This window comes from Ptychodera flava, chromosome 6 (assembly GCF_041260155.1).
Source record: "Ptychodera flava strain L36383 chromosome 6, AS_Pfla_20210202, whole genome shotgun sequence".
Classification (NCBI taxonomy): Eukaryota; Metazoa; Hemichordata; class Enteropneusta; family Ptychoderidae; genus Ptychodera; species Ptychodera flava.
This window is the reverse complement of record NC_091933.1, coordinates 1,999,874-2,027,411: the sequence shown is the minus strand read 5'-3', so window position 1 is coordinate 2,027,411 and position 27,538 is coordinate 1,999,874. Positions and strand designations below refer to the sequence as shown.

At 34.9% G+C, this 27,538-nt stretch overlaps 1 protein-coding gene across 3 annotated transcripts in view; it reads right to left on the bottom strand.

Annotated features, from left to right (window-relative positions):
* Window positions 1-27,538, bottom strand: part of LOC139134577 (mitochondrial 10-formyltetrahydrofolate dehydrogenase-like) — a 47,033-nt gene that overhangs the window by 7,228 nt on the left and 12,267 nt on the right. The window contains exons 1-20 of one of the 3 annotated variants that reach the window (XM_070701478.1): window positions 27,339-27,464; window positions 27,096-27,237; window positions 21,409-21,643; window positions 18,879-19,044; window positions 18,159-18,263; window positions 17,271-17,360; window positions 14,902-15,036; window positions 12,800-12,928; window positions 12,220-12,308; window positions 10,310-10,454; window positions 9,297-9,479; window positions 8,818-8,882; window positions 7,798-7,948; window positions 7,259-7,329; window positions 6,775-6,968; window positions 4,789-4,882; window positions 2,099-2,198; window positions 1,447-1,545; window positions 534-699; window positions 67-172 (exon numbers count right to left, since the gene is read on the bottom strand). In XM_070701478.1, the coding sequence (XP_070557579.1) occupies window positions 67-172; window positions 534-699; window positions 1,447-1,545; window positions 2,099-2,198; window positions 4,789-4,882; window positions 6,775-6,968; window positions 7,259-7,329; window positions 7,798-7,948; window positions 8,818-8,882; window positions 9,297-9,479; window positions 10,310-10,454; window positions 12,220-12,308; window positions 12,800-12,928; window positions 14,902-15,036; window positions 17,271-17,360; window positions 18,159-18,263; window positions 18,879-19,044; window positions 21,409-21,643; window positions 27,096-27,222 (2,450 nt within the window). In that variant the 5' untranslated portion in view covers window positions 27,223-27,237; window positions 27,339-27,464. Of the gene's footprint in view, window positions 1-66; window positions 173-533; window positions 700-1,446; window positions 1,546-2,098; window positions 2,199-4,788; window positions 4,883-6,774; window positions 6,969-7,258; window positions 7,330-7,797; window positions 7,949-8,817; window positions 8,883-9,296; window positions 9,480-10,309; window positions 10,455-12,219; window positions 12,309-12,799; window positions 12,929-14,901; window positions 15,037-17,270; window positions 17,361-18,158; window positions 18,264-18,878; window positions 19,045-21,408; window positions 21,644-27,095; window positions 27,272-27,338; window positions 27,465-27,538 lie in introns of those variants that run through there. The other 2 variants (XM_070701479.1, XM_070701477.1) reach the window with 2 other exon arrangements.

Below are 27,538 nucleotides of genomic sequence, written 5' to 3'. Positions count from 1 at the left end.
TGTCATTACAATCCATAGGAATAAATCAATTTGATAAGCTCACTGTACGTCCTGCATGTTACTTACCCATTCTTGAACTTGGTAATAATCATAATAGGTCCAAATGACTCCTCCTTTGCAATCATCATGTGATCTTCCACATCAGTAAAGACAGTTGGCATCATGAATAGACCTATGCAATTATGAATAAGTCAGTGTCAGTCAGTTTAACAGTCAAAATCAATGCTGAGGTTATTGTTTCTTTGTAGTAAAAGATGGAAAAGGACAAATTGCTTGCAGCTTTGATTTCATGATTGCCTCTGCTTTATCATATGGTTCAATGCTGACTTGACTTCAATAACATTTTGAGTGAGTACATGTGACAGGCCTGATATCAATAAGCTCAAATTATTTATTAACTGATGACTAAACTCTAACAAAAACTGAATTCTGCTATTTTTTATTTTTCATTTTCAATTTAAATGGGTACATTATCAATTTTGGTACAATTATCAGAATATATTTGATAGTAATAAAGATATTACAGCACCAACCTTCTCTGTCAACTTGTTTTCCTCCATAAACCAGCTTGGCGCCTTCCTTGACACCAATATCACAGTATTCCAGTAGTTTTTCTAAATGTGCTCTGTGATTCTGTGGTCCATGTGCTGTGGACCTGTCGAGTGGATCACCGATTTTCATCTTCTTGATCTCTTCAATCTAAATAAATCAAATGATGAACAAAACAGATGAAGACAAAAACAACATAACAGTACTGCATGGACTAGTTTGCTAGAAGCATTCATCACATTCATCAATGTCAGCTTACACAGACTGCCATTTTCAGTTTTTTTATTCTGTAATGATTTTATGAAAATTTACCGAAATTGATGTCATGATAAAAAACTTTCTCAAAAATAGATATGTTCATATTTTATCAATATTTTATTGACATAGATTATGATGTGTTATCAACAGAGAGGCTAACCCAAATTCATTTCAGTTCATGAAAAACTGACATTTTGAAACATTTGAAAGTCACTGTGACTTAAACACAGTTCAACAATTTAAATAATTTGAAAGCTTTCCATGATTCAGAACACAAACTATTAACATATTCTGTTTTAAACTGACTTTGATGTGAAGAGTTCAAGTACCTACAAGTCCAAGGTATGGCTAATGTTGTATACAATAATGGGAATATACTGTGATTTGCTGCCGTTATTAAATAATTCCTAAATCACACAAGAATTCTAAGTCTACCTTGGACAATAAATGTGAGTGTATTGTTGGTCACCAACCGACTATTTTAAGTTTGTATAAAGTAGCTCTATAGTCTCTGGAATTTCTACACAACTTGATGTTGCAGCCTGGTTTTCATTTTTGTTGCAAAAATGAAATTAATTACCAGTGCAGGAAAAAAACAGTTTTGAATTCATATCACTGAGACTGAATGTCAAGACTTACCACTTTGTTTACAAATTCATCATGAATTGACTCTTCAACAAACAGACGTCCAGCTGCAATACAATTCTCACCCTTGTTGAAGAAAACAGCTCCACAACCCTACATGAATGTAAAACAGAACATTTTGTATCAGTAAGATGTCCTCCCTCATTGTTACTTTCATATTATTAAACTGCTCTAGCAGGTTATGACCAACCTTGAATTGAACCAGTCTTTCACACAACTGTACAAGTTCTTATAACTAGATATTCAAAAACGCTGGTACAAAATTTGCATTCAGGACTTTTATCCAGTTGTGCTCTATGCTTATATTATGACATTTTCAATGACAAAAAAATCAATGTTCTTTTCAATGTAATGGCAATGTAATGGCATTGCAAAAACAAAGGGGGTGGGGGGTTGTCAACACAAACTGATACCTGTAAAAGAATATTTTCTGCCGCAAGAGGGCGCTCTTCATCTCCGCCCATCAAGCTAACACTATACACCAGCTCATATGTGAAACTTTTCTTGCATTTCATCATCATCAAGGCAGGCATTGTTTCAAGTTATTCTAAATAAACTGTTTTAACTAGTAAATGTCTAGCAAATTTTCCCTGAGAACAGATACCTAGATGGAAAGACAGCAATTACACAGGTTTGGTCTACTTACATTTCTGACAGCCTTATCAAGATCACAATCATTGAAGATGACAAGAGGTGATTTGCCACCTAATTCTAGTGACACTTTCTTCAGATTGGATTCTGCACAACTGAAATGAAATGAGAAATAAATGATCATACAGGAAAATTTGCCTGACAAATACAAGTATGCAAATTTAACAACAGTTTGAACTAACCTACAAACCTCACATCAAATGTCAGAGCAAAAATAGACAACAGTTTCAGAGAAGATGTTTTGACCAAAAATGGGAAAAATGCCCCCAAAACACAAACGTTAAACAGATCTAACAAAGGTCACCTTACAAAACCTGTCTATTAAAATTAAAAGCAATCCGGCCAGCTGTTTTGGAGAAGAAGCTAAGTGAAAAGTTGACAAATGCAACTGCCATTGCTGATGGATGATGGATGAAGGCAGGCACCCATCTATCTTGTAAGTTCTATGTCACAGATAGTGGAGCTAAAAAAGCTGCAACAAGAGGGCCTGTTGACACCAGTTTTTTAAACTTTATATAACAAGTCATCGTTGATGACACAGTCCCCCACTTGTTAATGGGTACTTTGATTACAGGTCCTCAGAGAGGATAGAGTCCTCTTCATTAGGTCTGTGATAAAAATACTGTGATAAAAATACTTTTGAATAAATTCGCTTGATACATGTCTGAGTTCAGGACATGAAAAAATCATAACAAAATGGCCGCACAGCAGCTATATTGAATTGTATCACAAAACAAATTAACGTGCAAATGTGTGACCAATCCTATCACAAAGCAAATTAACGTGCATATGTATGACATTGGTCAATCTCCTTTTACCAACTTTGAATAAAATCGCTTGATACATGTCTGAGTTATGGTTCTGGACATGAAAAAACGCAATAAAATGGCCACACGGCGGCCATATTGGATCGTATTACAAAACAAATCAATGTGCATGTGTATGACATAGGTCAATGTCCTTGTACCAAGTTTGAATAAAATCGGTTGAGATATGCCTGAGTTATGGCTCTGTACATGAAAAAATCGTAATGAAATGGCCGCACAGCGGCCATATTGGATCGTATCACAAAACAAATTTATGTGCATAGCTATGACATTGGTCAATGTCCTTGTACCAACTTTGAATAAAATCTGTTGAAACATGCCTGAGTAATGGCTCTGTACATGAAAAAATCATAATAAAATGGCCGCCTGGCGGCCATATTGGATCGTATCGCAAAACAATTGATGTGCATATGTATGACATAGGTCAATGTCCTTGTACCAACTTTGAATAAAATCGATCGAGATACGCCTGAGTTATGGCTCTGTACATGAAAAAATCGTAACAAAATGGCCGCACGGCGGCCATATTGGATTGTATCACCAAAAAAATTGAAGTGCATATCTATGACATTGGTCAATGTCCTTGTATCAACTTTGAATAAAATCAGTTGAAACATGCCTGAGTTGTTGCTCTGTACATGAAAAAATCGTAATAAAATGGCCGCCTGGCAGCCATATTGGATCGTATCACGAAACAAATCGACGTGCATCTGTATGACATATGAAGTAATCCTTGTACCAAGTTTGAATGAAATCGCTCCAGGCATCTCTGAGATATCTGCGTGAACGGACGGACGGACGCACACACGCACGCACGCACGCACGGACGCACGCACGCACGGACATGACCAAACCTATAAGTCCCCCCGGACGGTGTCCGTGGGGACTAAATATTACCCTCCCTCTGTGTCATGTAGTGACAGGATTTATATTACTGTACTACCATATTAATAGCTCTATTTAAGAAAAATGAAATGATATAAAGAACCATAGGATACACATGTCTTAAAGATAAATCATGTATGAACCCATAACCATCAGTTTTGCCAGTACTTGCACAACAAGCACTGGCAAGTTACCATGGGAAGATATTACTGGTAATGCTATTTCACAGAATTTAATACCATGTAATACTATGCAGTGACTGACAGTGATTTAAATCTTTGATTTCTGCGCATGCAAACTATATGGAATATGGTCAGCATTACAATGCAATTGTTTTATCTATAATATACTACAATGACTATTTTATCTCTTAAACTATGGTAGACTGATCTCTACAATCAAATCCAAATCTGAAATAGACTGCACGTTGGAAAAAACAACCAGGTAACATAGGGCTAAATTAGCTGATCAATGTCATCATGTCTGCATTAGATTTAACCCTTTGAACCCGGCTCGGAAAGAAATGTCCAATGATGTCATAGAGTACCAGGGGTCAGGGTGCAAAGGTTAAAAGGCATACAATGAAAACCTGGTATTTATAATGCAATGTCTAAAATAACAGTACTGTGCCCAGTACATGAATGAAGAGATATATTATCAAAACGTCTCAGTACTTTCAAATGTAAACTGAATTTCACAGAGTCTGATCCCATGTTACACTGAGTTGGAATAATCTATCACCGTAATCACTGATCCTTCTCATTGCCAGCCAACTTGCTGGCAATCCTAGAAGTATAGAGATCAGCACGCATCAGGAAGGATTAAATTGGAAGACGTGGCTTGATAAAACACATATTGATTGGATAACAAATCCTACAGCTGTCTCCTCTATTGTATATTTGATGTGTTCATGAAATGAAGCGTGATATTAAATTCTAAGACATTGTGAAAACTCGTTGATGGCATAGCTTACCTCTTCATGATCTGCTTACCAATGGGAGTTGATCCAGTGAAGCCTAATTTACGGATGTCTGGATGATCTGACATTGCTTGTCCAACAACAGCACCTGGAAACAAAATTATTAAGACCAGTCTAATCAATCTATCAGACTCCAATAATTATTCAAAACTGCATCTAGTGTTTCTGAACAGAAGGGTGAATCATGACACTGTATCTTATCTTCAAATCATTTTAAAGCGTAATTTCTGGTAAGACTCTGGATTCAGCTATTTGGAAAGATGAACTGTTGAACCACACATCCCTTACACTCACTTTCTGATATTTCAACTTTGGAATGTCATTAACATAAGAGATTACAGACAAAATTGTATTCAATACATTATCGCAATTTTGAATGAAGTCTTAAACTTGATGTAGATTTTGTAACTTTAAAAGAAGTTGTATAACTTCAAGTTTTAAAGCACAGGACAGCATTGAGCGTGTATGACTACAAAATTGACAATAAGTGTTTTCAAAACTCATGGTTAACTTAGCAAAAAGCTTTAGAAGATGGATTTCATCATGCAGAAAAAACCCCAGATATATCGTACAATAAATTTCTGCTTCTCCAAAATGGTAACAGTTGTAATCAAAGCCTATACAGCCAGCTTTTGTGACACAATATTATATTTGTATGGAAGATAATGTCAATAGTGTAGTCATGTCTATTGTGGACGATTTTAACTTTTAGCCTTTTCAATTCCAATGTACATCATCAGGCTGGCCTGGTATGCTTTAGTGTGCATTATTTATGACAATTGTAAACATTATTTACTTCTGATCATCATCATCATCATCATCATCATCATTATATATCACTAACTCCATCATCTTTGTAAACTGTCATAGCAAATAACACTTATACCTGACAATAAAAGAATGGGAATTTAAAGTGCATTCAAATTCTTTTCTATTTATTTGCCTTTAAACTCTACATCCCCAGTCCCAAAACCTTAAAAGTTCCATGTTGTGGGTATTGATTTCTACAATGTTGTGTCCCCACAGTTAACATTTAATGAAATGCTAAATTATTTGTTAGAATCTGCAATATTTATTATTCCTAAACTTAACATTGTCTTTTCAGCTTTCATTTTTGTATGCCTGAATCTATCATTACGTCATAATGCAATGGGCATGGTATTTTTTTATGATAATTTCATCATTCCATTCATTGATAATATTAGTGACACTAGAATATGACAGCTCTGTCTCTATTAGCACAATCAACATGCCTGTCACTGTTACTTTGTTTGGTTATTTTCAGTTTCTACAAAACGCAAAACAGCAACTAACTAAATTGAATTTTAGGCCATGGGTTGACTAACTCATATCATTGCTCGGTCAATCCTTTGGTATTTTTGTCATTAATATCTGTTTTATAATTCATCCAGTTGTACTTTCACTTCCTTGAAATCACATCGACATAAATAGTGTTGCTGCTATTATATATGTCTACCTTTGTGTCTATTAGTGTGGAACACATTGGGTAAATTCAAATTTTATGTGTTGTTTTCTTAACCCTTTCACCCCCAGTTCCCTGTATACAGGTCCAACTTTACCATAGAAAACAATGGATTTGAGACAAACCATGGTGGTGAAAGGGTTAAACTCTTGTGCTGTACTTACATGAGAGTATCCAAACATAATGAACCTTCGACTGCAAAGTTTGCTATAAAGATTCAGTTTATCATTGTTAATGGGTACGTGTACATGTAGATCTGATTTCTCCAAAGGTCTAAAACTGTTGCAATGTTTTTGGGGCTTGCAAACCTTAGAAATAATTTAGAAATCTCAAAATTTCCTCTTCACATTTTTTCACTTTTGCAGTAAGTAGATACCTAAGATCTCTAAGCAGCACAACAAAATAACATAACATCACAAAATTATAATTTTGAAATGAAATTCATGGAAACAATGAAAAGTTGCCAATTGCAAAATGTATTAGATGTGTAAACTCACCAGAGCCAGGAAGGATGTTGATGACACCTGGAGGGAATCCAGCTTTCACTGTGAGTTCAGCAAACTTTAGAGCTGTTAGTGGCGTCACTTGGGCAGGTTTGAGTACCACTGTGTTACCAGCAGCTATACACGCTGCCATCTTCCAGGCTAACATCATCAACGGATAATTCCAGGGGATCACAATGGCACATACACTGTCAAACCAAATATCAATGCATGATTTGTATTATATTTCACATTATTATACAAACCTGCATGATAGTTGAAATGGTACAAAAACTGGACAAAAAGCACTAACCCATGCCACTAAGAAAGGTAACATAATAATATACAAGAATTCACTATGAAATTCACTATAATTGCTAGTACTTGAACTGATCCCAACCTTTTAACATTTCTGGCATTTTGAAACACATTTAGAATTACAGCTACAGCTTACATCTGGTTTCTGCAGCAGGATTAGCTTGCAAAGAGTGTGACTTACCCCAGTGGTTCTCTCTTGGTATATGTAAGATTTCTGTTTGGCCTGGCATTGTTGATAGGTATGGTAACACCCTGCAATTACATGTAAAATCAATTCAGAATAACAGCCTATATTTTCACAAGAATCTGATTCTCAGTTATGATACATTATGTGCAATAAATCACGGCTCCTGCAATTAAACAATGAAATTCCATTACAATGGATCCGTTTCACAAACAAGTATTCTATCACACTGTTGATATAAAAATTCCAACATTCCAAAGAGAAAGATATGAGCACTGTGCTATTGTAACTCAACTGCATTATGTTGATTTATATTGTCAACCATTTTATAATTCTTGTATACAAACACTTGCGATAATCAACCTCTATTCATGTACACACCATAGTTAACCAACAAAATGAATAAAATTATCAATAAATAAAAAAAATTGAAACAAAAGCAGCTATTAATTGTTGAGAAACAACCATATGATTAAAGCAAAGAAAAGAATCCATTTAAAATTAGAGTAGAGTGCACATATGTTGTTATAAGTTACCTGAATTTTGTCACACCATCCAGCAAAGTATCTAAATGTATCAATGGACATTCCCACATGTGTTTTCAAGGCTAGTGTGTATACAGCACCAGAGTCTAAACTCTCAAGTGTGGCAAGCTCATCTCGATGCTCATCCATCAAATCAGCAAGTCTGTTGAGTCAAGGACAGATATAAATGCAAGCTTGCGAAAAATTTGCAGCTAAAATTTCAAGTTCATTAAAAACATAGCTGATTCATTGATCAACACTTGACAACTTTCAGTTATTGCTCAAGCATTATAACATAACATCATTCATAACTTTTGGAATGAAGAAAAATATCAGTGTTTTCTTTGCATCATCTTTTGATGTGAAACAAAAGATCCTAACAGTGAAAATTTTGGAAACAACATGCAAAGCCTAAAGGTAGAAGGTTAATACAAACGACACAAGATTTCCTAAACTTCTTGTTTGATCAAAAATCTACATTCTCTTCACTTTTCTGATTTGTAGAGGTCAAAGCTCACATTTCCCTCTTGTAGTTTGCACCATTTTTTGCAATGAACAGACAAACCAGAGTTCTGAGCATGGCTCAAAGCTCTACCTCCCATACTCTGGGGACTGTGAAACTGGCACTGTGATCCACAATGACAGCCACATCCTGCAGTCAATATAGCACAGGGATTCATGGGATAAAATTGTTTCTATAAGTTACACAGCAATTGGTATAAAACAGAGAAAAAGGTTTTCAGAAACTCTTGAAATTTATAATGTGATAATCATGTCTAGTTTTTAGCATACATTACAAGTTACTGGTATGGAGACAAAACAATCACTAAGAATACTGCTCTGAACAATGAATACTTTAATTATTTCAATGTTCCCTGGACTCAAAGTGGAGTGAGAATATTATGAAGAACTGTTTTTTTTGGCAGTCAGGTTTTCATGCGGGGGTTCCAGTTAGCTTTCACAATTTGTAAGTTTGAGTCACCCTTATACATGTGTATCATTACAGATGGCGTTATAAAATGACAGACGTACTTGAACATGAGTCTGCCTCTATCTCTTGCATTCATTTTACCCCATTCTCCTTCTTCAAAGGCAGCCTATGTACAAAGAATATCCATGTTAGCAACATGACAACACATCAAGTAATGGGCACAGTTTCTTCATGCCTTATAAGAAATGAGTAAATAGATTGTTAGAATTATGAACACAAAAAAATGACGCTCAAGTTGTTCAAGTTTGCACATCTCTCTTTAATACAGCAAAATACAATTTTTATGTCATGTGTAATTTTTCCAACAACTAATGGAGGTCATAGGTTTAAAAGTTAAGGGCTGTGACAGTATACCGGTATGATGGCGTACTTGTCAGACTCTATGATATATCTAAGGCTCAATGGTTTATAGGTATTGATTCACTGTGAGGTAATGAATGCAAAACTTCTGTTACACATAAGGGTCTACATTTTTTGATAAATGATACCAGTACGGGTGTTATGATTGAATAAGTTTTACCTTGGCAGCTTGTACAGCTCTGTCCACATCAGGACCAGATGCCTTACTGACTTTACAAATCACTGATTCATCTGTTGGATTAATTGAGTTGAATGTGACACCATCGTGTGCATCACAAAATTCATTGTTGATGAATATTTGATGAGGAAATTTCAGATTCATATTGTTGACATCCATTTCAACCTGTAAATCAGACATCGAAAAGGTGTCAAGAAAACAATAGTAAAACTGTTAGCGGTGAGGAATGATACTGTTGTATGGCAAACTTTCTTTTGATGTCCCAGCAATTTCCATGAACAGTAAAACTAACTTCAAAAACTTGTATGAAACTTGGCAAGAAAGCTCCTTGAGACCTAGAAAAGCACAAATTAGCAAATCTGTGGTGAAAACATTTTATTTTTACATACAAAACTACTAGTAAACAGTGTATGCTGTCTGAAATATATTCAAGTTTCCAACAGGTATACTCTCATCATCAAACTGCTGATACATTTTTACTTGTATGTCTATAATAAAGTAAGGTTATTTAGCTATTCCAGGGGAGTGTTGACAATCTATGAAAGATTAGTCTTCCATTCCATTTTTATTAGCGTGCCTTTTCAAACATTTTTTAACCTTTTTTGTAATTTTGCTAGAAATTAGAATGTTGAATAGTTTTAGCTTCAGATCTGTCAGTGGAGTGATATATCAACAAAAAAACCCCAAATTTTTTATACAAGTACCACATAAAAGTAATTAAAGAAATTGATTTTGTTATGACAAGTGTTTTGATGTAACAGCATGCATTACATCTGTTACACTTACACACATGTAATTGTAACAAAACTTGGATATTACATTACAGGTAAAATTACATGGAAAGTGGATAGTAATCTGTCAAAATAAACATTAACAAATCATTCTTTCACAAGATAATTACACTACCAAAGTTGAGAGGAAGCCACTGTGACATGTACTTAAAGGTATTTGATTTCACTGCCTCTAATACTTGAAATAATTCTTGGTATACTCACAGCATCATATGTAAATTCAGCATCTCCTTCTCCTCTTCCCTTACGTACAACTAACTGTACTAATTCCTCATATGTTGTAGCCATGTATACATCTTCATTTTGAAGTTCAATGCCATTACATTTTTGTTTCACTTCTTCAACAAGTCTGTACACAGAGAAAATTTATATTACAAAAGAGAATCTACATACAACATTGACAATTTGATTTAAAAACTAAGTCCATAAAAGCATTTTCATTCTAGTAAACTACAGCTTTATCTGAGTTCTTCCATGCCATCAATGTCTTAGCTGTTGTTATGAGAGGGTCAGTGGTTTATGACAATGGGCTTTCTTCAAGTGACATCGTCTCTCTGTAAAATCTTTTGAGTATGTTAAACACCATTAGTATATATTTGACTGCATGCATTTGTGTATCTTGTAGAGATGTTTGTGATTTGATAGCCTACTAAATTTAAAGTTGTGAAGGCTGAACGTTTGTCAGTGGCATTTTTGTAATCTGAGCTGGGAAGTATGGACATACAGTGCAAATGCAGGGACAGTATATGGCATTGCACAGAACAATGGTGCACGCTTTGCTCCTTGTGACCTCTTCAAGAAAAATATAATCAGCATACTTTTGCACCATGAATATTTGCATATTAGATTGATTAATCAAATTTTATTTAAAACGGTAAACTGTTGTAAGTTGAGATCACACAACATTAGAAATTTGGTCAGGGAAATCCATTATTATTATTGCAATGACGGCTGATCATAGCAGGATATGTTTTGAATTCATATTGGAATGTAAGCTAGGTTACCACATCACATTTTACAGAATATTCTTATTGCCAGTTATAAATGCTATCTCTATACATCTATCTGGGATATGCTGGGGTAGGTATGGTTTATCTAGGTTATAGTCAACTATCTGATTTATTATTAACAGGGAGCTATACCGTTGGGTAACACATAACAAATACTGAACTAGTTTTTTCAGGTCACACTGGGGACACTGACAAACTGCTGAATTGCATTTTTGTCCAGGTACCTTGTCTAAAAAGGAAAACAAACAAGATAAATTACCCACGCGATCCAAGCTGAGGTCAGTCACTGTCCTAAATGATGTGGTTATAAAGAAACTGTTCACACAGCTAACCTCTCACCAACTGACAATTATGATATGAGTCTTTGATATAAGTGTATCATGATAAACTGGAGAAAGCTGGGTAATGCATCTATCTAATTTCCTCTCAATCATTTCTAGGGGGAGTTTGCAATCATCAAACACGATACTTAAGTATTAAGTAGTATTGGTGTATGTTAACAACAGGTAACAAAACAGGTCAGCTGTAAGTATATGAACCCTACTCCAGGGACTGTGAATTTTGTCACATAAGTTTAGGCTTGATCAATGCTTTCAACAGAATAAAATACATACTCTATGGAGAAATATACAACTTAGAAATGTGAAAACTCTAAATAATCAATAACACAGATAAATATGACACCACAACTGACACAACTTAGTACACTCATTATATAAAGTTAACAATATGAAATACATTGTCCATTTACAGGTACATACTCATGTCCTACTTTTCAACAGCAAATGGTTAATACTTTACTTTTTATCAAACAAAGTTTGATAACTGTGAGTGAAGACAACACCTGTGTAGTATTTCTGTGGCAAAGATATGACTGCATTGCAATTGACATGCACTTGCTATTTTTGGGGGGAAACAGAACTGCTGTTTTTGAAATTTTGACATAAATCACAAAAAATTTAATGACCGTTAATGATTCTAAAATGGGATGGAAATGGATACATTTAAGATATCTCCAGAAAATCAACAGCTCATATCGTTGTTCACCTGGCAATAAATCACAATTGAATGTATTAGCATATGGTAATCAGTTATCACTAGTACCTTGCTACATCCATGGAGCCAGCTCCCATTTTGAAGAAGTCTGTAGAAGGTTCAATATTTTCATTGCTTAGAATACCAGCCCAAATAGCCTGTGATGAGTTAAGGAATACAGTGATATGAGACTTGATGGAACTGTCAATCAAAGTGTCTGCTGATTGTGAAGATGACACAAAGTACAGGTATCTGTGACTTGTCTACGACAACAATATTTAGTAAGATTTTCAATGTAGAATATTATAAATATTGGTACACTCTGCCAGTCTGTCAGTCTCAACAAGTACATCAACTTGTACTTAATATTTTATCTTGAAGCAACAACCTTAACATGTCTCTCAATAGTCATAATAGTACACATTCCTCTGTGTCCAATACAGAAGGTTCATCGTTCTGTTATGCCATGATGATGGGTTATCAGCAAGATGAGAGAGTTCACATACAGACAAGGAGTCCTAGCCAGTCATGTCATACAAAGCTAATGGCACATCCTATATGTCATGCACACAATGTAACGTAGCTGTCACTAGACAAAGAAAAGATTGACAGGTACAAAGATATTGTTCAATGTACGCCTGATACATACTTTGATTGTCGTGGCCATTTCTTCCTCTTCAGCCGTTAGTTCAATTTTTTCAACTTCTTCTGCAGCCTGTCCATATTTACTAGCTTGGATCATTTTACCACTTTCCAGCAATAATGTTTTTACATTCAGCTATGGCAATGAGAAAATTCCATGTCAGAAGATTTTGTCATCTCAAAATAACTTTCTAACAAGATATGCATGTGACATACAAAGTTAATTTTCTGAGTCCTTGATTATGCATACATCAACTCTGTCATTTCTATATTTACAGAAAACAACACCATTGAACAAACGACATGATGAAAGAAAACTGCACTGTTATTGTAATTCGGCATACCGTATTTAATTTTAGAACTAAAATCAGATTAAACTATACACACCTAGTTTCTTCAGACTCACATACACACATATACCAGATATGAACTGAAAATGCTCACGTGTTTCATTATATATTGCAGTTATGTGTAAATTTTAACCTTTGCCACATGTTTGCAACTTCATTGAAAATATTATGATCAACGAAATGAACAATAATCACCGCCGATTAGGTCATGAAGTATACAAATATGTAATTACTATAAATAAAAAATATCAAAGTTCTTTGACTGCTGTCATTGTATCACCATTTTAGATAGCAAGTGTAATTACCCTTGGCCAAGTCCTTCAAGCCATATTTTCCGTACTGTGAAAGCTCATTAGATATGCAAATTATAATTAGCTGACATGAAAATGTGAAATGACTTTTGATATTGTTTTAACCTGGTATAATCATCAATGTACATAGCATGTTTTGCCAACTTTGATCAAGTAAATCCAGTATATATCCCTTATAAGCAAAGGTCATTAAATATGTAAATAAGGAATTGGCTTAAGTAAAAATGCTTAATGATTTCCAACGTTGTATCATGGTATCTGCAATATATGTAGCAAGTTTTGTCAACTTTGGTCAAGTTGATTCAGATATATATCTCTAATAAGGAAAGTTCATTTAATATGCAAATTAGGAATTGGCTGAAGAGAAAATGCTTAATGACTTTCAATAATATTGTATTATAGTGTCTTTAATGTACATAGCAAGTTTCATCAATTTTGATCAAGTCAATTCAGATAAATATCCCTAATTATGAAAATTCATTTAATATGCAAATTAGGAATTGGCTGAAGTAAAAATGTTTTTTGATTTTCAATAATATTATATCACAGTATCTTTGATGTATATAGCAAGTTTCAACAACTACAATCAAGTTAATTCAGATATATATCCCTAATTTGGAAAGTTTATTAAATATGCAAATTGGGAATTGGCTGAAGTAAAAATGTTTAATGACTTTCAAAAATGTTGTATCATAGTAACGTCAATACATGTAGCAAGTTTCATCAACTTTAGTCCAGTCAATTTAAATATATATCTCTGATTGGCAAAGTTCATTAAATATGTAAATTAGGAATTGGCTGCAGTCAAAACGCTTAATGACTTTCAATAATGTTAAATCATAGTATCTTTAATATACATACCAAGTTTGGTCGATTTTGATCAAGTCAAATCAGACATATATCCCTAATTAGGAAAGTTCATTAAAGATGCACATATTAGCAACTCGCTTTCATGTCACCCCTTAATGGTTCCAACTACTGATATATCTTGGTGTGATCAACATTTGTAGCAAATCTCATCAAATTGTGTGTAGTCGTTTTTAATGAATATCCGTTTTTTCTAAAATCATTAATTATGCAAATGAGCAAAAAGTATGCAAGCCAGACCCACCAAAAACTAATCAGTTCTTGCCATTTGCTAACTGAATATATGTACCAGATTTGATTCTGATCTGATAAGCCGTTTTTGAGAAAATGGACCAACAGACAGACAGACAGACAGACAGACAGACACACAGACGGACAGACAGACAGACAGACAGACAGACAGACATCGCTGCGACATATGCCCACGTGTGTAAACACGTGAGCAAAAAATGATGGTACAAATATACCTTACAAATACAAACTTTAAGGCAGATCTATGCTGTGGCATCATTACCAAATGTTCAAAAGTACAGTTATACATATACAGAATGTGGAAGAATTTCTAGTGTTTGAATTCCTACCTTTTTGCCATCATTACCATACAATACTAAGCCATCTTTGTGAACAATGCCAGGTTTACTCATTCCAGGTATTTCCAGTGGTGAACCTGTTGGATCAGGACCATCCAGCATTGAAGATCCATAAAATGTTACTTGCTGCAATAGAAAACATCAGACTTACAGATCAGGTGAAAACAACATCAGTGTTAACTGAAATGTGATGTCCATTTGGTTCAAAATTATCAAAAAAATTACAGAAAAATTCATAAAAATTGGTAAAACATTGCACTACAATTTTGGTGGGAAAAATTACAGCACTCAAGGGTAAAAGCAGTAAAACAATATTCAAACTAGAAAGCATTTGCAAGCAAAAGCGAAGTTCCAGAGACCAGAGCAGCGGAAGAAACAAGAGAATGTGTGACAAAGATAGGTGCAGAATGAAAGAGTGCTTTGGATTTTAATATTCAAGCACGTACCTATAGGGCTGCTCAGCTAGCAGTAAACACAATGATATACAACTAAAAGCAAGGCAGTCCACAGATTACAAATGCCTACATGTACGGTAAAAACGAAACAGATACATACGGGGGCGACAACGCACGGAAATGTATATCAGACGACATTCTCGCGAGCCAGAGCAATAATTTTCGCTCCGCTGATCTACGCAAAAATCAATCGCTTGACGGGTAGCGCTGAGTTGTTGCCGTAAAGAGGTGCGTGGTTTACGACGATGATCAGACGAGAGGAAACATCGGACCTAGGCCGTTGAAATTGAAAACCAAGGCCACATGCATTTTCATTTGATTAAAAGCACAGACTAAAACAATTTTCATTGCAATGTCGCTGTTTTCACGAGATACTGACCGTTTGATCTTGGAAAGTTGAGCTGCTTTAACGTGCAGCCAACGCATGCCGGCGCCGGTGCGGTGACGGCTGTGTGTTACCGGCCTGTGTGTTAACGCATAGACCTTAAAAACGGAGTCTATGGTTAACGGCCTCGCAGACTGATATAGGAAAAACCGGGGAAAAACCGCTGGTGGCTCCTCAGAAATACGGCGGGCAGTTTCTCCGCCAAAACAGCCGATTTTGAATCCAAATTTTGCATTGACCTTCGTTTTCGAGCACACCCACCTCGCCTAGGTACACGATGTACCCAGCCGCGCTTGTAAATTTAGGGAAAGCTTAATTTTCTCTCTCTATGCGAGCGAAGCCATCTTATGTGCCGCCATTGTTACATTCGGGCGAAACAGTATAGCGCCACGTACGGCGAGTATTTAGAGAAAATAAAATCAAAAAGCAACAAAAAACAAAGCGAAAAAAGCTAGAATTATTAATAGCTGAACGCAATATGATAGTCGAGCAATGCAGAATAAAAAATAAATAAATAAACACACAAGAAATGCCCGTAAAACCCGTCCGAGTTGAGCGATGACGTCATAAGCGTGTCGCAATGCATTCTGGGTAATTAAGGAAAAATTTCTGTATAGCATGTTCTATGATAGTAATACCGGAAATAGAGAAAGAAAGAAAGAAAGAAAGCAAGAAAGAAAGAAAGAAAGAAAGAAAGAAAGAAGGAAAGTGAGCAAAAACTAACAGTTCCAGAGCTGGTCTCTGGAACTAATAAGCTTTACGGTTGTTGAGAACCTGGTTCAGTACACAGTAGTCTTAATGTACCCACTCTTACTCGTAGCATAGTCAGTTTAATCTTCATGAAGGTATTGGTATATGCTTCTCATATCAACACTTACAGTCTATACTGTTTATATAATTATTTTAACAAAATGAAGAGCTCTATGTATGATTAGCAATAGTCTGAAAGCTATGGATGACTATGATTTTCAAAGTTTGTATATTTGTCAAGGTAAAATTCTCAAACTAAATACTGCATGAAGGTTTTTATGGCACACTGAACTTTCAATGTCAAATTGCATTGGTACAATGCTCAAGGAAATATGCAAGATTAGGAGGACTGATGTTGTCAGATCAGTCTGTACTTGTCATCAATCAATCCTGACTGTTTCCCCATTAACCATTGTGCCATAGCCATGAAATAGATTGACCCTAGCTTGTAACAATTTGCACTATAAAAGGCTTTTTCAAAGACATCATTTCCCTACTGAATTGTTGGAGTTCTGTGATCACCATAAAATGATCCATGTCCAACACTACCATCATGATGTTTTTTGTGTTGGACAACTTCATGGATGAAGTCATGCATAAGTTGACATTGAAAACACTGATAGAAAGGTCACTGAAATGGTGGGTTATCTATCCACTTCTGTGCATGTAGGGTAGAGCTAAATCATGTTTAAAAATACACTATGTTTGAACAAGTCATTTGTCTTTTCTTACAGATGCACATTAGAGTTTGACATTGATTGCAATCTCACCTGTCCATCCACGTTTGTCCATGCACCTGGCTGTTTGTCATTTCCACGGATAAAATTATGAAGAACTTCACCTGGTTGATCCCATTTTATCTAACATTTGAGAAAAATTAAATAAAAAACATCTTTACATTCGTATATATTAACAGTAAGCTAAGTGAGGATTAAGTGACCTGTAGGTATATTGATTAAATCAATTAAATATGATGCCTTTAAAGAAGGTTTGTCACAATTATGTATTTCACAAAAATTGCTGGCCCTCATCAATTGCATTCCTAGGGGCAGCATGTGAAAAAAAGCATACTGACACAGAATTCAAGGTTATGAAGCAGCATTTATGGTTTGATGACATAAATTGTCATGACTTGAAAAAATGGCAAATGATCATCAGTTGTATATTGTCAATGGTGAGCTCTGAATCATTTTTACAAATTTGTAAACTAAACAACAAAACCTTATGACTAGCCCTTGTTAACCACGACATTGCTAAATTTGAGAACTGGCTATACAAAGCTTGCAAGCTGTGTGATTGCTACAAGAGCACGCCTGCAGATTCATAGTGTCTTTCAGCAATTACATCTATTAGTGAAAACCATGGCAGACAGATCATCAAAGATAGACACCTTGTAGTTTCACATGATAGACTTTTTGGATATTTGACATCTCAATGACAGAAGTTCAAAGGTTAGTAGATGAGTTCTCTTGGCCATTAAACTGGAATTAGATGGAGATTCCAAAAATGCATTATTTTTTGATGGGATATAATAATTTGAATGTTATCTGTTTCTTAGTTTGGCACAGAAAAATATCTATAAAGGTAATGTCAATTGTTCTTTTCGATGAGGAATAAAATCTTCTACAGGAAGAAAGTAAAAATATTCAACAATGTACCTGTGCTACTTCTTTCTTCTTCCATATTTTGTCATATGTGGCACCTTCTTCAGGTTGAGGAATTCTGGGAGCCTTTCCTTCACTGATTAAATCAACTGCTTCACCCTATAAAATGAGAATTATAAACATTATTGTGTTTACACATATTTTGTAAAATGTCTGCCAAAAGGGGAAAATGCAACCATCGTTGGATAGTCATTTTTTCCCCGGTACCCAAAATGAAAATGGTAGGCCTATACATCGTACTGGTAAATGGCTTCAATGCAAATTCTTATACAAATACTGTGTAACAATGGGAGAAAATAGCATCTACTATATGCATCCACACAATGACACGGCTTGAAGGAAATCACTTGAAAATATTGTCATTTGAAAACGAATGTGTAGTTTACATATCAATATCCTTTCTCACTGTAAGTACTTTGGATATTAACTGTGACGTCAATTAGGTTCATGGTACTCAGTGTGGCTGTCAGTACATGAAAGTAGCTTGCCGTTTACATATGCATTTCGTACAGCTATTATCAATCCTACCTGACAACCAGACAGCAACTCAAACAAAGGATACCTACATTTTTACAATTTCTGGCTTATATTTGACTTTTTATTGAGACTAAGGCAGTGTATGACAGCCTCCCGTAAAAAGCTGCTAACAGAACTGACAATTCCAAAATGATCAACTTTATTGTCAATTATCCAGTGCAAATATTTACAACTTACCATTGCTTTAATGCCTTCAGGATATAAAAATCTGTTGTAGAGAGTGTCAACAGTGTCATTTGGATCAACATCACATTCTTTTTGGAGTAGAATTGGACCAGTATCCAAACCATCGTCTGCCCAAAATATTGTAAAGCCTCCCTTCTTGTCACCACACATCAGTGTCCTGGCAGATTGGATCTTAAATTAGTACAATCGAATTTGTGACAGAGTTCAGCATAACATTAGGAAATCATGCAGCTAATGATAGCTGATACACCACAACAATGGATCTTAATTTGTACAATTGAATTTGTGACAGAGTTCAGCATAACATTGGGAAATCATCCAGCTAATGATAGCTGATACACCACAACAATGAACACTTTGCTATCACTTAATGAGCTTTCCAATCTTGCTGATTGTTCCTTAACAAAATGAAATATGATTGTCTCTGTCATTAATGAAGTCTGCCATTCCTTCCATCAAATTCAAACATGAAGTAATGAGATACACAGGATAAGTACAGTTTATGTCATGACCTGATACTTTTATCTGCTCCATATAGCATGTATTAAAGTTATCAAATATCAATGACCGCTGCAAAGTTGACACATGAATTGTGCCTCTGCATTTTACAAAATGTTTACTTATGAAATACAGTGACATTGCATTGGATTTGAACTTGTCTTGAGTACAGTTCATGAAACTAACAAATTTGTCTGTCCCATGTCTTATAGTGTGACTTATAGTTATTAAATATCAAATATTTTGAAAGAATCATAACTGCATACATGGAGTTTTGCACAATCAAGTGACATTACATTGCATATGAATTTGTCCATGACTTCAATACATAGAATGTACTGACTGAATGAAATTACTCAAATGCCATTTTTCGTTCAGCATTGAACAAACATGAGGTGCAGCTGCTAATTGAAATAGCGTAATCACACTGTAGAATTATCTCAGCATCAAATCACCTTATCACTTTTTTCCCTTGGCATAACTTTTACATGTACATCTTGTTGATAACACTATATTGGAATTTTCAACTTCAGTGAACAGAAATGAAATATAGGCATGGAAACACTACATGTAATTGTATACATTGCTAAATAACTACAAACTCATTGGCAGTTTCTCTTTTTTATATTATTTTTAATTTTGCATAATATAGGGAAAAGTATATCCATTTTTTTCACACATGTAAGATTTTTTATTTTATTATTAATATATTAAATATTTATATGACGAATGAAGAACATTTTGTCTGAAGCAGACATTCAACATGCCATTCAAGGTGGGACCTTTCAACAATTTTCAAAGGTTTTTGCTTTCTTCTCTGCAAGAGAATTTCAACAATTTTGATAATGATAGTTGCTACTCTATGGTACATGTAGTTTTCATTTACCCTGCACAATATCAGGTGCTAGTTGACTCACGATTTTGATTTTGATAAACTTTCAGCTACTACAATATTACAATGAGAAACATGCAACAAATTTTTAAAATAAGTACGTATTCTGCTGTTTCAATTACACAATGCTTAATGCAAATGAACAAAATTTCATGAGCTATACAGAAGAATAACTTTACTGTCTGATAGTCTGATATAACAAACTTCTGTGTACTTACTCACTTGCTATCAGAAAATTAATATTTGACTTCTGATCAGATCAATGAATAATTAATTTGTGACTTATCATTAGATCAGCTAACCATAGATGTGAAACACGTAATCAATTAACAATCTATCATCCCATGAAATGTAACATCATTCCATGTCCAATACCCTGATCACTACATCATTTGTACACATATGCTCTTCATTTTCTTGACAATATTCAGAGATCAAACATTATTGAGTATGTTGCCTGTATATATGTAATACTTCTATTATTGTGGACAGTTTGTAAAATCTGGACTCCAACTTCTAAGTCATCAGTGACAATGTAACTAGTGGGGGTTTTGCTGGTTTGTAAAAAAAATTCTAAAAAAATGTTGCTCGCAGCCTCAGTAGCTTGGCCATAAACATTTAAGGAACTAATTTTTTTCTGTCTGGCTTTTTATAGGATAAGGGTTTTGATAAACTCTGTTAGTTACATGTATTGCATTGATTGCCTAAATTTATAACAATAATCCACTGTAACATTCACTCTTCAAGAAAATGTGTGACACTTCTCTGAATTTTAACAATAACTTCAAGTGACAATGGTTGCTCTGATACTGGCAGCACTGTACAGTTTTGTTCTCTCAGTCAACAAAGACTACAAAATATTTTCTCAATAAATGAAGCTTACTTGTCTTCTGATGTCAATGCACTTTCGACACGTACAACTAACTATCTTTCATAAGTTACCATGTTGTGTCATGCATACAGTTACAATTATATTAAATCTTGCCATTGCACTGTTTGGTTTCAGACTATGGTTAAAATTGATGAAATCAACTGGTAGTCTTTAAGACAGCAACATTTATTTTGTTTTCTTTTTTGTGAAAGTCAGAAGACTGTGATGGTAGAAGCCATGTCTCATTGACAAAGACTTACCAATTGATAGCTGAAGCACCACGATGCCTGGGTAGAATTGACGGATGATAAATGATGGAGCCATTCTTTGGATGATCGATGACACTCATTGGAATAAACTGACTACAAAATGGAAGTACATTGAGTTCTGCACCACATTGCTTGTACTCTTCAACAACCTCTGGGATCTCTTTTCCCTTCAACCGCCATCTTGGATATTTGTAAACTTTAACTCCATCATTATCTGCTGCAACAGCTAGTGGCGGTAAAAAAATATAAACACATCAATCTTTGTGCTTTTTGTAAACTTTAACTCCATCATTATCTGCTGCAACAGCTAGTGGCGGTAAAAAAATATAAACACATCAATCTTTGTGCTTTTGTCAATTTTTCAAATTTCAAAAACAAAATATTGAGCTACCACAGTAGTAGTAATTCTGACCTGTAAAACACAAAAATAGGCTGATGCATAATACCTTTACCTTTGCTATCACATAGTAATACCTTATCACTCCCACTTTGTAACATTTTTAAAACACATTTTTTAATGCCAACAGTCGATATTTGACTTGGCGACTGCGCGCGGATCGCGAGATATCGATAAATACATGTCATTTCCCGAGCGTATTTTTCACATCCCGAAGTTTTACGATCGTTTCTGATTTTGACCCGAAATCCTCCGAACGTTTGTTGATGTGCTGATTGATATTCTAGGGAGTCTACAATAAGTTCGAACGACGCAATTAATTTACTTCCCACTGCATAGAATTTATATACAGCATTATGCCTTTACCTCAGGTAAGTTTTTGAAAACTTCTCCTTAGTTTTTTCGTTTTCATTATTCTAAATCAGTGTTTTTAATTTTTTAACCAATACCACATGAACATCAGTTTTTACTTGTTAAATGTTAGCCGCCTCCGATGACTACATTTTGTCGTCTGCCACACAGTATGCCGCGCACGTGGTATGCGCGCATGGCATGCGTCTATGCATATCACGCGGCAGCCGCTATGTATCAACCGCACGTAACTGTGCTAGTCACCTTTGCCAATTCTGGTGGAATCAGCAAAAATTGTTTTTCGTTTATACACCCAGACATTAAGACTCAGCTTTCTCCCACAGGCCATGACCGATCACCGACGTTAGTGGTATTGTGGCGTACAGCAGCGTCAGCGTAGACTCGTACTCCATAGCTTAGTTGACAATGGCCCCAGTGCCGAACGTTCGATGTTCGGAAGCTGAATTTAGGTGGGCCACCGGAATTCAAACTTTTACTTTTTTGAAGACATGCTTTTATCGATATCTCGCGATCCGCGTGCAGTCGCCTCGTCAAATATCGACCGTTGGCATTAAAAAAATATGCATTAAAAATGTTACCAAGTGTGAGTGCCACTTTAAAGTGAACCAATGGCATTAACTTTAAACACAATATTGTATGCATAAAACTGTGAAAAATATCAGTGTCTTATATTTGAATACGATGTGGATGCGTGTTTGTGCTTCAAATATAGGAACTGATTGATCTATTTCCCTGTATGGATTGCTTCAGTGGTGTCACATGTGTGACACCACTAGTCATGTATATGTACATCAGTGTACAAAAAAACGAAGCAATGACACACAGTATACACACGGTTTACAGCAGCAGAGTTACGGCGTTGGAAAATACCAGTAAAATATTCTCCATGATCCATAGCGGAAAACAATTGATGGAAGGTACATACTCTATATATTTTAATAGGACACCTCGCTTTTTACAGAAACTATACATGCACTGATATACAAAATTTGAAACAAAATTACATATCACAAATGGATATAATTTATCAGAAAAACACACATATAGCGCTAACATTACAGAAGATGTTGGCCAGTATCTTTCACCAGAATCTGTCTAAGTAATTAATTGAGTAGCAAAGGTGACACAATGCTGTCTTCTGCTTCATTCATATCATGAACTGACATCATGACAATAAAAGAAACATAATGTCAGGTCAGGACTGTCTCATCCTACAGAATGCAATAACCATTGAGCATTGCAGTAATGATTTTGTTTGTTATAGTTTACATGATAACCATGAGGGTATCTGTTGATTCTAATACTGTATCAAGTAAATTAGGAGCATTTTTCACACATACAAATTGTGTATATTATAGGGTACAATATTTCAATACTGGATGTTATAAAACAATCATTTCAGCAATTCTTTCAAAAATTTGTATTATCTGTATCAAGGTATAATGGATCATATATGTACTGTACATACAAATCTTGAAAACCAAGAGAATGGGATGAAATGATGGCATTTACTATACAGCTAACATTGTATGCCAAAATTCAAGTTCAATTCAATTTTATTGAATAAAAGAATAGAATGCAAGTTTAGCTGTTAATAGTATTTTCACCATAACTAACATACTCAAAGAATGATCTACCAATAACTGTATATTTTGATACAGATACCAACACATAACTTAAGGTAGCGGTAAAGGCTATTTTTGCACCAATTCTTTTCTCAGAGTTAATGTCAAGTTTCAAGTGTTAGAATCAAGATATTTAGTTCAAATTTTCAGGATAACTCCCTTAGTTAATACTTTCTCCAGAGAATATAAAATTGTATGTTTGTAGCCATGATTTTGAAATATGACACCAATCAATATTAAAATTTAATTTTTTTATATTTTTTTTACATCTTTGAATTTAATAATAAATTAATATTACCAAATTAGTTATAAATATGTTGACACTATTAATTGTAAGATTTGTACGGCAGGATTTGTAAATAAAATTTGTTTTTATGATTTTACATGGGTTTACATATCAAAAAATTATTAAAAATCTTTCAAATTTCAAAATGTGATTTTTCAAAAAGTACTTCAAATACAGGAAAATTGTGCCGTACAAATCTTATCTGTAACCTTGTTAATAGGCTGTAAAAATTCCATGTCCATATCTCATTTCAAAGGTTGGATTTAATTGGTATAAAATTATGTAGGAAAACTGTTATTCTGTCAAAATTTTTGAAATAAGCCATATTTGCACCCCTCTTTTGAAGTCAAAGAGCAGTCTTTTTGGTTAATCTCACTTTTGACACCTCTTTGACACTCAAAGAATCTAAAAATGCATTTATAATAGCAGTCACGCATTCTGAATGCAAGCACTGCCTTGTCAAACTTTCCTAAAAAACAGTAAAAAATGACTTTCCTTTTCAAACATTTTTTTAAAAGCTAGGGGACCTCTACCATAGTAATACACTAAGGACTCCCCAACTTCCTCTTATTTGGTCAGTTTTTCAGAAGTTTCAATGGGCTATAACTCTGCAATGCTTATGACCCCAAATGTCTAGTTTTTTTTATTCCACAGAGAATGTTGACTTCTTTCATGTTTTAATAGTTTTATTGAAGTTTATAACTGTCGCTCTAGCCTTTACCGCTACCTTAATGCTTTCCAAACTAAGTTAAGTGGTCAAAACAATTGAAGATTTGCATATATTACATGTGTTTGTAAGGCCTGGGCAAAGCTGTTAATATCTGTTTCATGAAAGATTTCCCCGTGTAGTGGTCTTCATGGATGGTAAATTGCTCACAAGATCTCTGCAGTGAAGAAGCACATACTATACAGTGTTGTCAACAGCTTGGAAAAATAGGGGATGCCAATTATCAAAGCACTGCATACTTTGTACATTCATATATCATTAATGTTTATTCTATTGTATGATAATTAACATATGAATAGATTGTTGGGAAAACAAAGAGGTGTCCCACCCCTCAAACTCTGATATAACCATACAAGTTGATAGTTCTTGTTGTTGAAAATATTTTCTATATTTAGCTGTTTTACGATACATTTTATATTAGATTTCACTACAATCATTTTGATCATGATGCAACCTTCATATCACGATCATTGATTGGCTAAGCCATATTTGAATGGCATATCAGGTCAGGTCATTTATTGTCCTATTTCAAGTCTCACTTCTCTGTATTTCTGTCATTTCTGAATCTAAAAATATGTAATTACAAAATATGACCTCCTAATGATCTGTTCAAGTAGTAGCAACAGTCATCCTGATATAATTATCTTGCTTCTAGATAAACTTTGTAAATCATAATCTTGCCTCCAAAGCAAACCATATCATCAGGAACATCTTGAAAAAATTCAGCAAAAATTAAACGTATTGAAAATACTGTGTGGTTTGGTGTAGTATATACTAGTAAGTCACACGGTTACAACTTTGTGGTTTGCCTTTGGTAATTGACCTTTGTGACATTATAGGTCAAGTATCTGTCAGGCATTGTGTCACATTTGTTCTGTCATGAACCATGCATGATAAAACACCATAGGTCTATTTGTTCAGAGAAGATCCCACCTAGCAGACACAGGACCAACTATTCCCTTTTGCCTAATAATGGAATATACAGCAACAATGAACTCCTTTATGCTGGAATAACACTGACACATGCGAGGGTAATCACTGGCACATGGACTGTAGACCTCCAACACTGTGTGACGGACAACTCATGCAACTCACCATGACTAAACAAATTCTGAATCAGTATATTATCAACTGGTGATTTCCTTCAGTGGATTTCACAACTGAAATCATAATTCACCAGACTTTATTGTCATTTCATTTTCTGATAAAAATGACATTTATGCCATGCATGGGGTCATACATTTTTACTGTGAAAGTTCTCTCTCTCTCTCTCTCTCACTCTCTCTCTCTCTCTCTCTCTCTCTCTCTCTCTCTCTCTCTCTCTCTCTGTATTATTGTACAACAATCCACCAACAAGGACATTTTCATCAGCAAAAGTCAGTGACTATCTATGAAAAAAACATGCCATCGTATCAGAACTGTAGAAATATTGAGAGCATGTTTGCATTTCTACATTACATGTATTATACAACTGATCAAACAACTAGAGCTAACAGTTGTTTTGCAGTCAACAGTCAGCACATTTAGCAAAACAACAAAAGAATAGTACCTACTAACTGTATTATATAAGACCTATCATTGCATCATCCTATCTCTCATGGATTTGTTCATGCTTTAGGTGCATGACCAGCCACAGTACTGCTACTCTGTGTTCATTTGAGTCTATAGACTGCATGGTACTGCAAGGACCATAAAGGAATATTCACAGTGCAGCTGACCAGTTGCAAGATTCAAAAGTCAATGGGCATGATAACCTTCTCAATGAATAATGTGTATTTGTCATAAGTATTCTTACATGTCAACAAACATACTTTCAAATAATAACTGTCTCGGCACAATTCTCAGTTTAGAACACAAGTATACACAGTTTTTATTTATTCAAGTCTTGACTGATATTGATAATAAAGCTCTTGAAATGTCTCATCTGCATAGCATTTTGCAGATGCATAGGTCTTCACTCTTCCTTATATCACATGGATTTGTTGAATAGCAATGACCTATCCAGATTATTTATCTACCAAATCAGATAGCAATGATAAGGAATCTAAGCCATTGAAATGACTGTGCAAAATAAAGATAGGTTACTAAACACTTGTTATGTTATAGCCTACGTGGCAGCTTAAGGAAAACAAAGTCATGTGTTTGATGTAGGAAAGGTTATAGAGGGTCATCTTCTTTACATGTAATTACTCTGACTGCAGTGAACACACAGCTTGCATTTTACATTATGTAGCAGTTCAACTCTATAAAAATCTTGTTTGTTATACATACCAAGTGGGTCTGGTTTTCCGCTCACATCAGGAACTGTAAACACACCAACTACTTCATGCCCATTTTTTCGAAGAAGACTATAGACCTCCTGGCCAAATTGGCTCTGTCCGATCACAGCTATTTTCATCCTTCCCCACAATGTCTGTGTTCAGTGTAAAGAAAAATCAGCTTGTCAACTGAGGTAAGGGCAAGTACAACACATGCTAAGAAGGAATAAATTCATAATCATACCCTAAAACCTACCTGCACAAAATATTGAAAGGACAGCTTCTCCTACACAGCTGTGTGTACAGATCTAGGAATGTCAATGGACACTGTATGGTATTTAAATACGTAACTGCTCTAAATATGGTGGTGTGATTGGAGGTGTGTCTCATTTGCATATAACATGAATATTTACATCCACCCTGTGTACCGGGAGAGGCAGGAATTACGGGATATTT